General features: G+C 43.3%; 1 protein-coding gene across 1 annotated transcript; it reads right to left on the bottom strand.

The window, feature by feature from the left end:
• Positions 1–114: 114 nt before the first annotated feature.
• fbxl9 (F-box and leucine rich repeat protein) lies at positions 115–14,182 on the bottom strand. The gene is made up of 12 exons (XM_080761329.1): positions 14,027–14,182; positions 13,240–13,341; positions 12,611–12,745; positions 9,898–10,077; positions 8,712–9,023; positions 7,163–7,379; positions 5,809–5,969; positions 5,230–5,448; positions 4,121–4,261; positions 3,586–3,666; positions 2,513–2,727; positions 115–2,081 (listed from the first exon to the last, which is right to left on the bottom strand). Exons 1-12 carry the CDS (start codon positions 14,114–14,116, stop codon positions 1,910–1,912), a joined length of 2,025 nt encoding a protein of 674 aa, XP_080617455.1. The 5' UTR covers positions 14,117–14,182; the 3' UTR covers positions 115–1,909.
• Positions 14,183–15,510: the final 1,328 nt, after the last annotated feature.

The raw sequence follows: 15,510 nt of genomic DNA, 5'->3' as shown, positions 1-15,510 counted from the left end.
AATCAATCAAAGCCAGTGCCACTGCAATATTTCCAAGAAATACAGTAATAAAACAAATGTGATTTTCTTTGCTGTTCTGATTTATTCAGTCTTTATTATACACATCCCTGATAATGTAGATTTTTTTCCTCTCCATCCAACATAATTTAAAACAAACATATTTAAACAGTACAGTAAATGTTGACATGGTGGTCCCTCTCGAAATAGCTTTCTACTCTATATACAATTATACATGGACTAAAGTTCTGTTATCTCGACTGATTTCAGTCATTTTTATACGATTGAGGAATATTAGGTCAAACTAGCAATAGAATACATGTTCTATAATACTTAAATTGATGTTCAGAATAAGCATCTTCCATAAAACCATAATGGTCTCAGATATTTCATATGTGTAGAACAGCAAGACTATATAGTGTAGGTTTAGAATGATATTATATAGTATTATATAATATATAGTATATTAGTATTGTGCTGCTAATTATTTAAGAAACAGTGATGCTGTTAAACTCCTACAGGCTGTTTCAGCTGAAATCGTTATATGTGTTTAATCGCTTTAAACCCAGTGTGTATGTTTGCTTCTCAAACGTATTTCTGGGGGATCCCTAGATGACAGTTAAAGTGACCTTTAAGACCTTTTTAAATACCTCGAAATAAAAGAAAAAGACCATTACAGCATCAAAAGTAAATCAACACACTATAATGTACTATAAAAATTTGGTCAAACATTGGCAAAAAAATGTGAAAATAGCCGATCTACAAGCTTGTAGACAAAATGTAATGACGCCTCAACTCCTGCAATTCCATGTGCTTGTCAGGGTGGGGGGGGGGTCCCCGGTTCAAATATGATTCTTTTGGGAGGTCGCGGCCTGAAAAGGTTGAGAAAAGCAAAGGCTCGCAACTCACGACTGTGGGCGACTGTGGCTCAAGAGGTAGAGCAGGTCATCCAATGATCCATGGGTCGGCGGTTCGAATCCCGGCTCCTCGAAGTGTCCTTGGGCAAGACACTGAACCCCAAATTGCTCCTGATGTGCTGGTTGGTGCCTTGCATGGCTTCCGCCGCAATCGGTGTATGAATGCGTTTGTGAATGGGTGAATGTAATGCACATTCTATGTAAAGCGCTTGGATAAAGGCGCTATATAAATGCACCATTTACCATTTTAACTCACTTTTGTACTTGAAGAAGACCAATACCGGTCGAAACGTTGCAAGCCTTTTATTTTCTTTATGATTTCTGTTAGTTTAACAGTTTGGCTCAGCACCAAGATCGGAGGATGTGCGCTGTTCTATTTTATTCTGAAAAGCAGGGTACTGAAGCTTCATTCTAAATCTCAGCTGGAGAAACATGTTGTTTGCATGCATGCATCGCTGCCTTGCCTTGCATGCTACTAGTCTATGTGTTGAGTCTGTCACTCACTGATTCATGGCGTTGTCTTTCTGTTAAAATCCAAATATGTTAACTTAAGAACTCTGGATATATTAGGACATTGTTTATTAACTGTGCACACGTGTAGCCTATTGTATGTCAGACTGTATGTCTGTCACCCCTGCAGTCACAGACCGAATTTTGTTATTATCACACAGTGATATAACCAGTTTAACTTGCACATATATTGCGGTTTAATATCGTGGTGCTTTCTAAGTAAGGGAGGTAGACATTGGCGATCTTGCATTATAGAAGGGTCGGTGTCAGGGAAAAAAACTGTCCACATTGTGCAGGTGTGCGAAGCTCCAGGGGGGTGGGGGCAATACTACATACTTCTACAGCATCAAGTACTTCCACAGCACTGTGTAGTACTACAATACCGTGTACTTCAGTACGATGTGTTGTAAATGGTGCAAACGGGGTCTCCTGCTTTTAACAAAGTTTTACACAAACGGAAAAACACAGTGTCCATTCCCGTCCAATCAGATCAGTGCGAAGGTGGGGTCGGCCCCGCCCACGAACCGGCAGTGGACGTTCTCCAGGAAGGGCAGCTGCGATTGGAGGAGGTCCACCGTGGTCATGGAGACGTCTTTGCACGTGGACACGTCCAGCGTTTTCAGCCGCTTGCAGTGTTGCATCAGAGCAGACAGGGACCTGAGGGTGAGCATTGATTGGTTGATTTGTACAAAACCAGGTGGCAAGGTTTTTTTTCTTCTTTCTTTTGCCAATGAGGAAGTCAACTGACAATACAATTAAAATTGATTTGTATTACCTTCGTAAACATTGTGATAAATACTTTATAGGTCCCATTCATTTTTATAATTGATTGATAAAGTAGGGCTTGTACTGTTTCTATACGATGTGAATGAGACGATGTATGACGATGTATGATGATAAGAGCGCCCCTCGATTCACACGGGTGTGATTCATTTAGTCTATGTGCAAAATGTGTGTGTGTGCACGTGCGTATACGTGGCTGCGTTTGTGCTTCCGTCCGTAGGTGCGTGCGTGGCTGCGTGTGTGCATCCGTGCGTGCATCCGTGCGTGGCTGCGTGTGTACATCCGTGCGTGGGTGCGTAACTCACCTATCGGTGACATTACAACCGGCCAGGTTGAGGTGCTGCAGTCGGTACAGGAGTGGAGCAGCCCGGATTACCCCGTGGTCGCTGATCCCAGAGCAGTGGCTGAGCGACAGGCTGGTGAGACACGGACAGTGAGCCGCTACAGACTCCAGGCCCGCGTCACTGATCTCAGGCAGCAGGGACAGAGACACACGCTGGAGCTCTGGGAAACGCAGCACCTGCATGGCACGTAAGGGGGAGCCAAGGTTATAGTTCAGAATTGTACATTAATAAAACTCACAGAAACTATATGCTTAACACATTCAGACCGTACCACGTGTGGAAACGTCATAACTAATCCAACCGACTGATTGTGTACACGTCCTTGTATAGTATATAGCATAGCTATATATATATATATTATAGCGCCTTTTCATTGATATCAAACAGGAAAATAAATATGCGCATGCGCGCTCTCGTTCACTTCTGTTTAGCGATCAGAAAGAAAGGCTCGCCACGTGTAATCCAGGGAGCTCTCCGTGGTTTTGACCAGATGGCTCTACTTCTGTCTTCATTTCTGACTTCAACATGCCTCTCGCCCGGAATATTAACGCTTCTAGAGAGACTTTATCGTAATGATAGCGAAGTAAGCAAGCAACATACATTATGCCTCCCAGTTTTTGTACGGAACGGAAGCCCCCGGCTTTCAGAGTAAAAGCTAACATATCTTATCTGATTGTGTTAATAGTAATAATAATAGCTCAGATTTGTATAGTGATTTCCTAAGTACCCAAAGTCGCTTCACATAAAGACAGGAAGGAACAAACTTTAATAATAAGGGGGGGGGGGAGAAAAACTATAAAGATTTGTACAATAAAGACATAAGTGCTAGATTAAAAACGATAAAAAGTTAAACATGGGTTGGGGAGACATATCTTAACTAGACCTTTAATACGGTTGAGCAGTACGTTCCAGAGGGAGGGGGCAGCAACACCTACCCTCAGCCATGCCCTACCAACATCTTTATTGCCACATCACAGTTTTACAAGTAAAAAGGTGGGTGGAATTAGTTTTTGTGCATATAGTTCCCACCTCACCTGTCTGATGGAGCTGTCAGTGAGTTTGGAGCAGGCAGACAGGTCCAGTTCCTGCAGCCTGGACAGAGCCAGCACGGAGGCCTGCCGTGAAGCAACATGACAGGATTCTAATCATACATTTATCATATCACCTATTAACCCATTTTGGTTTGGTGTTTCAAAGCATTATGTTATACTTTAGCTATTGAAAAATAGCATATCTACAAGCTCATAGCGCGGCACCGAGTGCCGCGCCGAGTGCCGCGCTATGAACCTGTAGGTCTGCTATTTTTTTTTTATCGTGAAATCTTTCGCGAATATTTTCACTCAAATCGTTGCATATTTCCAGATGGGGGGCGGTGGCCAAATACATATCATTTCGGGGGTCCTTGACATGAAAATGTTTGAGAACCGCTGACATAGAAACATAGGGTTTTTCAGAATACTGTCAGGATTTAGAAGGCATTTGTAGAATCGACTTCAGGTCTAAAATGGGTTAATTACTAATTATATTACGAAGTGAATCCATGAATGAATTAGCATTAAGGAGGCCCACCTGCTCCTGCTGCCTGAACAGGCCCAGGTCCTGCTGCGTCACCGGCCTGGGACGGTCCTGGAACGGAAGGCTGGGCGGCCGGAAGAAACCCATGTTCCCAAAGGTCCGCGTGAAGCTGGGGCCTTTATCCTCCTGCACAGACTAGAGACACCAGTCCACCACACAGTGGAGTTATATAGAAAAACTGGGGCCTTTATCCCCCTACACAGACTATAGAGACACCAGTCCACCACACAGTGGAGTTATATAGACGAACTGGGGCCTTTATCCTCCTACACAGACTATAGAGACACCAGTCCACCACACAGTGGAGTTATATAGACGAACTGGGGCCTTTATCCTCCTACACAGACTATAGAGACACCAGTTCACCACACAGTGGAGTTATATAGACGATATCCTCCTACACAGACTATAGAGACACCAGTCCACCACACAGTGGAGTTATATAGACGATATCCTCCTGCACAGAGTATAGAGACACCAGTCCACCACACAGTGGAGTTATATAGACGATATCCTCCTGCACAGACTAGAGACACCAGTTCACCACACAGTGGAGTTATATAGAAGAACTGGGGCCTTTATCCTCCTCTACAGACTAGAGACACCAGTTCACCACACAGTAGAGTTATATAGAAGAAACCCATGTTCTCAAAGGTCCGCGTGAAACTGAAGCAATATTACAATATTACTTGTGCATTAATGACGTTAAACCACCCCCTCGAGTGTAATATTGCAATTATACATAACAGTTACCCTTAAAACTAAGAAAATCGCTGAAAAAACATATATTTTTTTAATGACAGATGTAGTCACTATACGACTGAGGCCGATTCTACAAATGTCTTCTAAATCCTGACAGTTTTCTGAATAATTGGCCGCCCTCCCCCATCTGAAAATATGTTGTTCCAGGGACCCCCCTAAAGCAAAGATTTGAATTAAAAACGTTATATTAAAACATATACAGTATATTAAAAGATTTGCACCACATTTTCGCGGGCCGGGCGGGGGTCGCGAGACACGGCCAAAGCATTTCCGGGAGTCCCCGGCCAAAACCGTTGAGAACCCAGAACCCCTGGGTTAAGGAAGTGGACTGTTGTCCTCACCGTGTGCTGGGGGGGTTGGCAGCTCGCAGCAGGCTCCGTCATGCCCAGCAGACCCCAGTCCGTGATCTCCGCGCAGCGGCCGAGGCGCAGCACCACCAGGCCTCGCAGGTAGGTGGCGATGGCCTGCACGGACAGGTCGGTCAGATAGATGCACGAGCTCAGGTCCAGCTCGCGAAGAGAGCCGCCGAGAAGCTGGGCGAGAGACAACACCAATGCATCCTGGAGACAGACAGAGAGAGAGAGAGAGCGAGAGAGAGAGAGAGAGAGAGGCCGATGAGACGCATTGTGTGAGCTTGTAGATTGAAGGTGGTGAAATTTGATCCTTCCCTGGGATCAAACTATAAAATAGCAGATCTACAAGCTCACAACGCACCGTGATATGACACATTGTGAGCTTGTAGATCAGCTATTTCTTAAATGTTTTTTTTTCCTTTTTTCTTTTGCCTTTGTTTGTATATTTTTCATGGAATGGGTATAATTTCTTTTTTAAATGTTACAAATGTTTGTTTAATTATTTTTTTAAAGCTTTTACTCATAATATGAGTACAGACAGACAGACAGACAGACAGACAGACCGACCCTGATATAGGTGCAGCTCTTGAAGCTGATGCTGGTGAGCTGTGCTCTGCCTGTGAGGGGCTGCAGCGACAGGCCTTTGAGCAGCTCCGTGCCGCTGACGTGGAGACACTCGGACACGTCCAGGCTCTTCAGGGACGACACGCACGCCAGCTCAGCCATGCCTGGGAAGGTAGCGGATCCCAGTGTTATAACAACCCATATCAACCAGTAGATTACTTATCCGTTATCATAAGTAGGCCAGTAGGCTCCAGTAGAGACTACTGGCTCCATTGCATGGTCCTGAGGGAGTAACATACTCTGTATACTGATTATGGGCTGATAGCATTCGAAGTGATTGATACATCCCTACAAATATGGTACAAAGTGCAACATTTAAATGTACAACAGACTGTATTAATTGAACACAGTGCACGTGAACGACCAGAAATGTATGGTTAAAGGTCATGTGCAACGCTCAAATTGAGGGGTGTGACCCCACCCATTGTAGAGCAACAGACTGACTGAAATGCCCGTTATTAATGATGATTATGATGATGATGATTTTGAGGTGCCGAGATGGAGGAATAGGTCTGAGAGAAATTCTCCACTCCTACCACCATAGCAGGTTCAGCAAGTTTGCGTGGCTGTAACACCTACACCTGGGAAATGTCAGCTACAGTCAGATGAGGCTAAACAGCAGACATGTTACCCTCCTAGAGTGCACCCTGGGCAAGACCTACGCCGTAAAGACTATCATTTGTTTGGGCGGAAGTTGCGGGATGTTAGCTGAAGTATCGCCCAAGGAAATGACGTTGATGCTTTACAAATCAGTTTGTGATTGTTCGGGAAAATATCGTATCCGGGGTAAATACATCTGACGGATGTTCCGGACGATACATCCGCCGATAGCTGCTCTGCCTTACGTTGTGACCAGGCTTTTCTTGTTTGACTGAAAACCACACCACTCAAAACCCAGCTATGCAAACTGGGAACTGAGAAAACAAAACAAACGAAAGAAATGTTTGTTTTGTGGTGATCTGATCGTGTGAATGATTTACGTTTGCTCAGATCATTTGAAAAGAAAAGTAAATATGCCTTTGAAGAAGAGTAACATGTGTATTTAAGTTTATCATTGCAACCAATAATGGAATGTGAACTGAAGACGGAATGTTATTTCCATAGACATACAAATCAGAAAAAGTATAAAACTATTTTCAGATGGTGGTCGGCGGCCAATTTCATATATTTTTGGGGGTCCTTGACATGAAAATGTTTGAGAACGACCAACATAGAAACATAGGGTTTTTCAGAAAACTGTCAGGATTTAGAAGACATTTGTAGAATCGTCCTCAAAATCTAAGGAAAACGATGGGACCTTTTTCGGTGAGCCTCCAGTCTCGGGCCATGTCGAGGTGTCTGAGTCTCTTCAGCGTGCGCGCCACGGCCAGCAGGGCTCTGCTGGTCAGCTCCGTACAGCCGCTGAGGTCCAGCCTCTGCAGGCCCGGCTGGTGTTTCACCAGAACCTCCACGGAGTAGTCCGTCAACTCCTTACAGCCCCGCAGACACAGCTCCTCCAGGACCAGGCCCTGCACCTGAGAGAGAAGGAGAGATACAGTACATGTACAGTACACCTGAGAGAGAAGGAGAGATACTGTACATATACACCTGAGAGAGAAGGAGAGATACTGTACATATACACCTGAGAGAGAAGGAGAGATACTGTACATATACACCTGAGAGAGAAGGAGAGATACTGTACATATACACCTGAGAGAGAAGGAGAGATACAGTACATGTACAACAATGTTGTTTTTGTTTTAGTCATAGTCTCTTGAATAGTTTTCATCTAGTTTTAGTCACATTTTAGTCACCCGGAATGTTTTAGTGTTAGTCTAGTCTAATATTCTTTAGTTTTGTGTCTGTGAGGCTAAATGGTGGTCTGTGACTTAAATTCTGAATAAATAATGGGCCTTGATATGAAAAAGGTTGAAAATCACTGGTCTATAGCAGGGGTTCTCAACCTGGGGGTCGCGGCCCCTCAGGGGGTCGCAAAATTATTATTATTATTATTAAATGGCTGGAAAATGGAAATTAAGAGTATACAGTACACATTACAGATAGTACATGCATGAACTTAGTACTGTACATGATTATATCTGGTTTCAGTATTTATTTATTCTTTTTTCTCTATTATTAATCCATTCTGGGCGGGAACCCCTTTTGGTGTTTTAAGCATTATGATATGCTTTAGCGGTTGAAAAATAGCAGATCTACAAGCTCATAGCACGGCACCGAGTGCCGCACTACGAGCTTGTAGGTCTGCTATTTTTGAAAAATCGTGAAAATGTAGTGAAAATCTTTGAATATGTATTCTTTCAGAGCGAGCGTTTTTAACTAAAATCTTTGCTTCTGGGGGGGGGGGGGGGGGGGGGGTCCCTGGAATAACATCATTTCAGATGGGGGTCGGCGGCCAAATACATATAATTCTAGGGGTCGTTGACATGAAATATTGAGCACCACTGATACAGAAACATTTCAGAAAACTGTCATGATTTAGAAGACATTTGTAGAATTTTATAGTTTTTGTTTCATAAAAATCCACCATCCACCGTTATGAGCTACTTTCTGTCAAGAAATGCCCTGCATTTGATTATTTTGTCAGAGTTTGGAAGTGCTTGTTTTCAATAACACTAACATTTTGCTGCCTTCTGCATTATGTGACATTTAGAAACAGGTGCTACACAGGATGGTTGAGTGATTTCCAACGAGCGCTTCCGAACTCCCAACACTCCATGCTGCTCAATGTTTTGCCACTCAGTCTAGATATGGGGGGGGGGGGGGGGGGGGGGGGGCGTGTCCTGATGGGAAAATCATGCATGTTCATACTCTCTATTGTAGCGGTCAGGCAGGGCGGGGGGACTCACCTGAGCCACGGTGCGCAGGGACTCGGGGGTGATGGAGGTCCTGCTCAGGTCCAGGCCCACCACGGTGCTCCTCTGCTGCGCCAGCAAGCCGCGCAGGTTCCTGAGCGACAGCAGCGCCGACGAGTCCAGGTCGTCGACGCCCCCTGCCGGGCGGCCTCGATACGGGTCGAACTCGAACGCCACGTGGCAGCCGGCCAGCGAGAGGCGGCGCAGGCGCGGCGTGCAGCCCGTCAGGCGGTTGAAGGTCAGGTCGGAGAGGTAGCGGAGGTCGCTGAGGTTCAGCTCCTCCAGGTTGCACAGAGCCGAGCGCACCTATATACACACAACCAGGTGGAGTATATTTATTATATTATATATTACTAGCCCTTACCCGTTGTGAGACAGGCGCGGTACCCCCCCCAGTACCCCCCTGGGTGTGTTTTCGCTTTTTAAATTCACTAATAAATTCATTATTTATCATTAATGTGTCAAATCGAAAAAAGGGCTTCGTTAAGACCTCCATATTATTATGGTCAATGCCTGTGTGAAAAGTGGGAGCGATTGGTGCAGGCGGTGAGGAGATATGGCGGTGTTTCTGACATACACACACACAGACATTCCCAAATGTGTGTTTGTGTGTACCCAGGGGTGGCCTTAGGAATCTGGAGGCCCGTTTTCAGCATGCTAACTTTCCAGAAAGAGAGACTGTAGTTCCTATTTGCTTGGAAACGCAGTTGATGATGTCACTGGTAGGCAGGTTACTGTGGCATGAATCTATTTTGCGTCCGAGCATAGACATGGCAACGCCCCGCCTGCCTCTGATTGGCCTCCGAGGTGGATAGCTATATGCTGGATAGTCTGATGCGAGGTTACTCCGTGATGGGAAAGAATACAAGTACGGTATGATACAAGAGAACTGTAACTTGTACTTGTAACTTTTTATTTTTGTAGAAGAGGCAAACGAATATTGTTTATGCCGTTTGCTTTGATGGAATACTTGATTGAACATGTACGCCGTAATATGATTTGATTTGGGTGTGTTCTAAATAAAGTGTTGATTATTGTGGAATTTATTTGTAAGTGTAAACTTGAAACATTTTATTCAACGGCTACAAACAAAAATCTAAATTTCCTGTCAAAATCAACACAAGCGAGGAGGTGGCGATGCCACTAGCGTAGAGGGTAGCAGACAGTGCTTAGCGTATACCTGCTGCCTCTGCTCCTCTCGGGACAGGAAGGCTCCGGACATGAAGAGGCTGTCCAGGCCCGTGAGGTCCAGCCTGCGCAGGGAGCTGAGGCAGGGCAGCACGGCCAGGAGAGAGGCCTCCGTGAGGCTGCTGCCCGGGAGGGACAGGCCGGTCAGCCTGGGACCCAGACACACCGCCACCTAGAGGGACACACAGCCAGGGAGGGAGAGGGCGGTCAGCCTGGGACCCAGAACCACAGCCACCTAGAGGGGACACACAACCAGGGATCATCCCCATGCTGGCTTGTGGTGGACATTTTTTGTCAAAACATTTTTTTGGACATGGGTGAACAATGATATGTGCCCAGATTTGACTGAGAGCCTAACATCGCGCAAATTCTGAGGATAATTCTTTTTTTTTTAATGAGTTAATTTTGCAGACTCTTCACATACTAGAGCAAGTCTGAAAGTGTCAGAGCTGAAATCGTAATATGAAATAAATGCTTAAACATGTAGCTAGGTGTAATGTTGGAGACCACAGAAGTGAACCTTTCAACCTGTTTTCTCAACTCGCTGTTTTCTTTAAGCCATATCTCCAACACTGGTGGGTCAAACTGAACAACCACTATGTCAATTTGAAGCTATGATTCCCTGCTTTCATATGACAAGAAAAAACGAAAATTAAAAAAAATCCAATGGCAGTCCCTCAAATTTGGTCACATATTACAAACACTAAAGCTAGCCCTGAATGACCACCATGACAGGTCTGGAACTCTGAGAGTACCAAATGGACCCTTATGGGTCCATTTTGGTTCCATTAGTTAAAGGGATCCTTGCAACTAAAACATTTGAGAATAACTAGTACTAGTATGTGTCATACATAGTGCAAATAACACGAGTCATTTAGTTCTGCAACTTCTCCACTAGTCACTCACTGACATGTTTGTCTAGTTTTTGTTTGACGACATTGTCAACATATTTAGTTTTAGTCATCATAGGTTCGATTATATTTAGTTTTCGTCAGTGAAAAAAGGTAGTCGACTGACATTTTTCGTCATAGTGTTAGTCGACGAAATTAAAATTGACACACACGCGCACACACACAGAGCGTAATAACATTATATTTACAGTTACAGAGTATACACACTTACACTTTATACTAACTAATATACTAGTAAGCACAATAGAGACAATATTGTTGAAAAGTCATGTTGCATTCACCTTTAGGCTACAATGAATGTGACTAGGTTATAGACTTTGACCCCGTCTCCTAGGGCAACCGCGCATATTAAGCAAATACAGTTCAAATCAACTTCATGGCTGCTATTCTTACTTCCTTGTGTCAGTGCTATAAGCAAACACCTTATATATACATTGACATTGTTTGCTGCTTATTATATCAAGAATATATTAGACATATCTGACTCGACATGTTTTCCTTGTTTCTTTCCTCCGCCATTGTTTAACTAATTTTTGGGAGGGAACCCCTCACGCCCACTGAGTGGCAAAAAACTACTTTCTGGCCTTGACAGCCCATTCATCCAAACAGAAAAGTCCTGTCTGGTTGCATTAAACAATGTTAAACTCACCAACATTGCAGCTGAAACGAAAAACTTTCTATCTGCAAAGTTTTTGTTTAATGAAAATCCACCATAGAAACGTTATGAGCTACTTTCTGTCAAGAAATGCCCTGCATTTGATAATTGTATTAAGTGTCAGAGTTTGGAAGTGCTTGTTTTCAGTAACACAACATTTTGCTGCCTCCTGCATTATGTGACATTTAGAAACGGGTGGTACGGCAGGACGGTTGAGTGATTTCCAATGAGCGCTTCCAAACTCCAACACTCCATGCTGCTCAATGTTTTGCCACTCAGGCCCAATCCCAAATGGCTCCCTTGCTGACTCAATGAGCCCTCACTGACTTAGCTGCGCGTTCACGTGAAGTCTGTGAGGGCTTGAGGGGTGTCCCATTTGAAATCGGTAAGTCAGTGAGGGCTCAGCCCCGCCCCTTTATGTGCCCTTTGCCAAAGTCAGCATCGATGCTGACTTTGGGCTGACTTTAGCAAAGAAATTACCCACAGTTCATAGCGTTACCAGGGGAATGAGGGGGATCCTCCAAACGTCAATCATTTAAATATGCAAATTAGTTATGTATCGCGATTAGAATGTCAACAAACACAATAGTGCTTTCTCACTGTTCTTAAAAGGAGACGGAATGGAAGGATATAGGCTATATATTTAATAACAATAATAATAATAAGGGAAACATGATGAGAAATGACTAATGAGCAAAGTAAAATAATATGGAAATGAAATGTATAATGAATATTATTATATATGAATATTACAACCCATATCACACAGGAAAGTGTATTTATGAAACTAATAATAATAAAACGATCAGCTTAAATACTAAAATAGACATGATAGACATGTATAAATAGGCCAAGCATGTAGGTAGGCACTGGCTGTGAATATGGAGATTTTTTATAAAGTGTCATGGACTCATGAATGGCGGACTCATCTTCAAAGTGCTGTCCCATTTCTTTCACAACAATGTGGAGCCCTTGCAGCCTCTCACCCTCAAGCCCTTACAGCTGACGTCACTAAAGTCAATGAGGGTCCAGGGCTCAGGGCTTGAGGGAGGCATTTGGGATTGGGCCTCAGTCTAGATGAGGGGGGGCGTGTCCTGATGGGAAAATCATGCATGATGTGCATACTCTCTCTTGGATACCTGGTGCAGCAGGCTCCTGGACAGGCTGGACGCGTCCAGGTGGCTGATGGACAGACTGCAGCGAGGCCGTCCACTCAGACCGGCCACGAAGTCCAACGACGCTGCTGAGGCCGGGAAGCTGTACGTCACGTTCTTCTAACAAACACACACACGGGCATCGAAATCGGATCAATAAGGCGATTGAAATCGATAAGAATTTACAAATTAACCCATTCAGGGCGGGAACCCCATTTGGAACTATACTAATAATAGCAGATCTACTATTGTTAATAATAGCAGATCTACAAGTGCCACGCTACGAGCTTGTAGGTCTGATATTTTTTTTAATCATGAAAATGAGGCACAAATCTTTTGAATGTATATTCTTTCAGAGTGAACGTTTTTAACTCAAATCTTTGCTTCTGCATGAGAGGTCCCTGGAACAACCTATTTTCAGATGGGGGACTTACCCCCAATCCAACCCTTGATGCTGAGTGTCAAGCAGGGAGGCACTGGGTCCCATTTTTACAGTCTTTGGTATGACCCGGCCAGGGATCGAACCCCGACCTCCCAGTCTCAGGGTGGACACTCTAACCACAAGGGCACTGAGCTGGTGATTTAGAAGGCATTTGTAGAATCGTCCTCAGTACCTGAAAGATGGGATCCAGACTAGCATAGTACCACCACCGGCTGACCAGCGAGGCTTCCCTTCTGTCGGAAGCACGCAGGAAACTCAGTATGCAAACAATGATCTACACACAGGAGACACAAACACAAACCACTGTTAGATGATAGAGCAAGCGTGGAACGTAAGAAAGTACGTTAATTTACTCAACTGCTGCACTTATAGACGAATCTCCCGCTTCTAATCCTATAACAATGCATTGGAATGGACAAAAAACCATGTTAAATCATAAATTAATAATTCTAAATGATCATTTATACAGATCTAGAAGCATGACGATGTTGACACAGCCCAACGCCCAAGTAGCCAACAGTACGTGCTGCTGACCACATGGGCATATTGGGCACAGTTCATTCATTCATTTATATAGGCCTACAGCCAGGCTACATTTATTTGTTTAAATAGGGGCCAAATACATATATATATGTATTTTGTACTGACATCTAAGGCGGCAAGGCCTAATAAGTAGCCTACTTGAAATGTACTGTAATTCTGCAAACTGTTAATACATACATAGGCCTACAACTCAATACAAATAAAAACCTGTTAACTATGAGTGGACGACCCAATAAAGCACTATACACTTGTTTACAAGAGGGTCCACCTTGTTCAATTCATCATAACATTTAGTGACATAGCAATATACACTTCTATATTTGTATGTGGACCTGCATGTATCCTGTATAATAATATATGGTAGTAGTAGCTACTACGGACGGTAATAACAGGGTAATAATAATAATAAATATCACCTCAAGCGGCAGCTCCGGTGTTGGACTTCCATCATCTTCATCATCATCCTCACTGCCACTCATCATCTTATTCTTTTCAAGCTCATTCATTCATTCCAGATCGTCCTGTCATGTCGTTCATCATAAACCATAATTCTCTCATGATCAGCTGATCGTCTATGCTTCTCCCGTACGACGGTGTATGTTTACGATTGAAAATCCGGCTTGAATCCTCTTCCTCCTGTTCTTCTTCTTTCGTTTTTTTTTAATAAGGCGCGTACGCGCACGAGCGCCTTCTACTGACGGCACGTGGTATTGATTGATTCATTGATTGATTGAAAATTATGACCGTTTTGCAGAAGGTCAATACAATACAACACAACATCTGCTATAAAGAGGATAAAACCAGACAAAGCACTATAAGACTTGTTCAAATGGGGTTTCAATTTTCACTTAGGTGAGGCGCTTCTCTCCTATTTTTCAACAGCTAAAGTTTGAAACACCAAAAGGGGTTTCTGCCCAATGGGGAACCCCTTTTGTTATGCTTTAGCTATTGAAAAATAGCAGATCTGGTGGCGCGCTACGAGCTTGTAGGTCTGCTATTTTTCAATAGCTAAATGAGCTTGTAGGTCTGCTATTTTTGAAAAATGACTGACATAGAAACATAGCTTTTTTCTATTTTTTTTCTATTTTTCTACTTGGGCGTTTTTTTAGTGTGTGTGTGTGTGTGTGTGTGTGTGTGTGTGTGTGTGTGTGTGCGTGCGTGTGCGTTTGTAATAATGTAATGTAATAATACATTATGTCATAAGCGGGAAATGTATTTCAGGGCTGCCACTGGCACATAAATGAAGACAGAGACAAGTATATTTTGGATCAGTTTAACTTTTAACTTCACATCAGAATTAGTACGTGTATATACATTCATTATATAAATAAATTAAATATTGATACATTAAATATACTGCAAACTCTGTTTTCATACCTGATGACAGCATTTGTGCTGCACAGTTTAAAATATAACATCTCTCCACTGTACTCTGTAATTTCACATAGTCAAGTGTACTGTATCTACACATCCCATAAGCTTATTAAATTATTAACATACAGCTGATTGCACCCGTACAAATGTAATTATGTAAGAGACCTTAAGATAGTTTTCACAATTGTAATAATAACAATCCATAACAATTAGTATACTATCTTCTTCCAAGAATCATTTTGCAGATGGAACCACATTTTACTTTCCAAATGGAGGGAAACACTTAATTTGTGCATTTTTGTTAATATAATGTTTCTCTCATTAAAGGGATCAATTGGGTAAATAAGGGATACACATTACAAGCTCATCGTGCTTCGGGTGAGGTATACAGACCCAGGCCAGCGGCCCAATATTTTAACTATTATTCCTTAACATTGCTGTCAGATCCTTCAGCCGTTCCCCCCAGGGTGACCTAATAGGATCCTTGATTGTGTAAACCCAACAAATTTGACTCTTTCATTCCCCT

Source organism: Protomyctophum bolini, assembly GCF_963924005.1.
Source record: "Protomyctophum bolini genome assembly, chromosome: 4".
In the NCBI taxonomy this organism is placed as follows: domain Eukaryota; kingdom Metazoa; phylum Chordata; class Actinopteri; order Myctophiformes; family Myctophidae; genus Protomyctophum; species Protomyctophum bolini.
Note: the sequence above shows the minus strand (reverse complement) of the source record. Positions and strands in the feature narration are given on the sequence as shown.

Bases quoted from the DNA above. Each gene is read 5' to 3' on its own strand.
- fbxl9 (XM_080761329.1), bottom strand. From the start codon at position 14,116: ATGAATGAGCTTGAAAAGAATAAGATGATGAGTGGCAGTGAGGATGAT. The intron at 9,024-9,897 runs GTATACGCTAAG...GTGTGTATATAG, and splicing joins GAGAGGAGCAGAGGCAGCAG to GTGCGCTCGGCTCTGTGCAA. The intron at 2,728-3,585 runs GTGAGGTGGGAA...CGTGCCATGCAG, and splicing joins CTGACAGCTCCATCAGACAG to GTGCTGCGTTTCCCAGAGCT.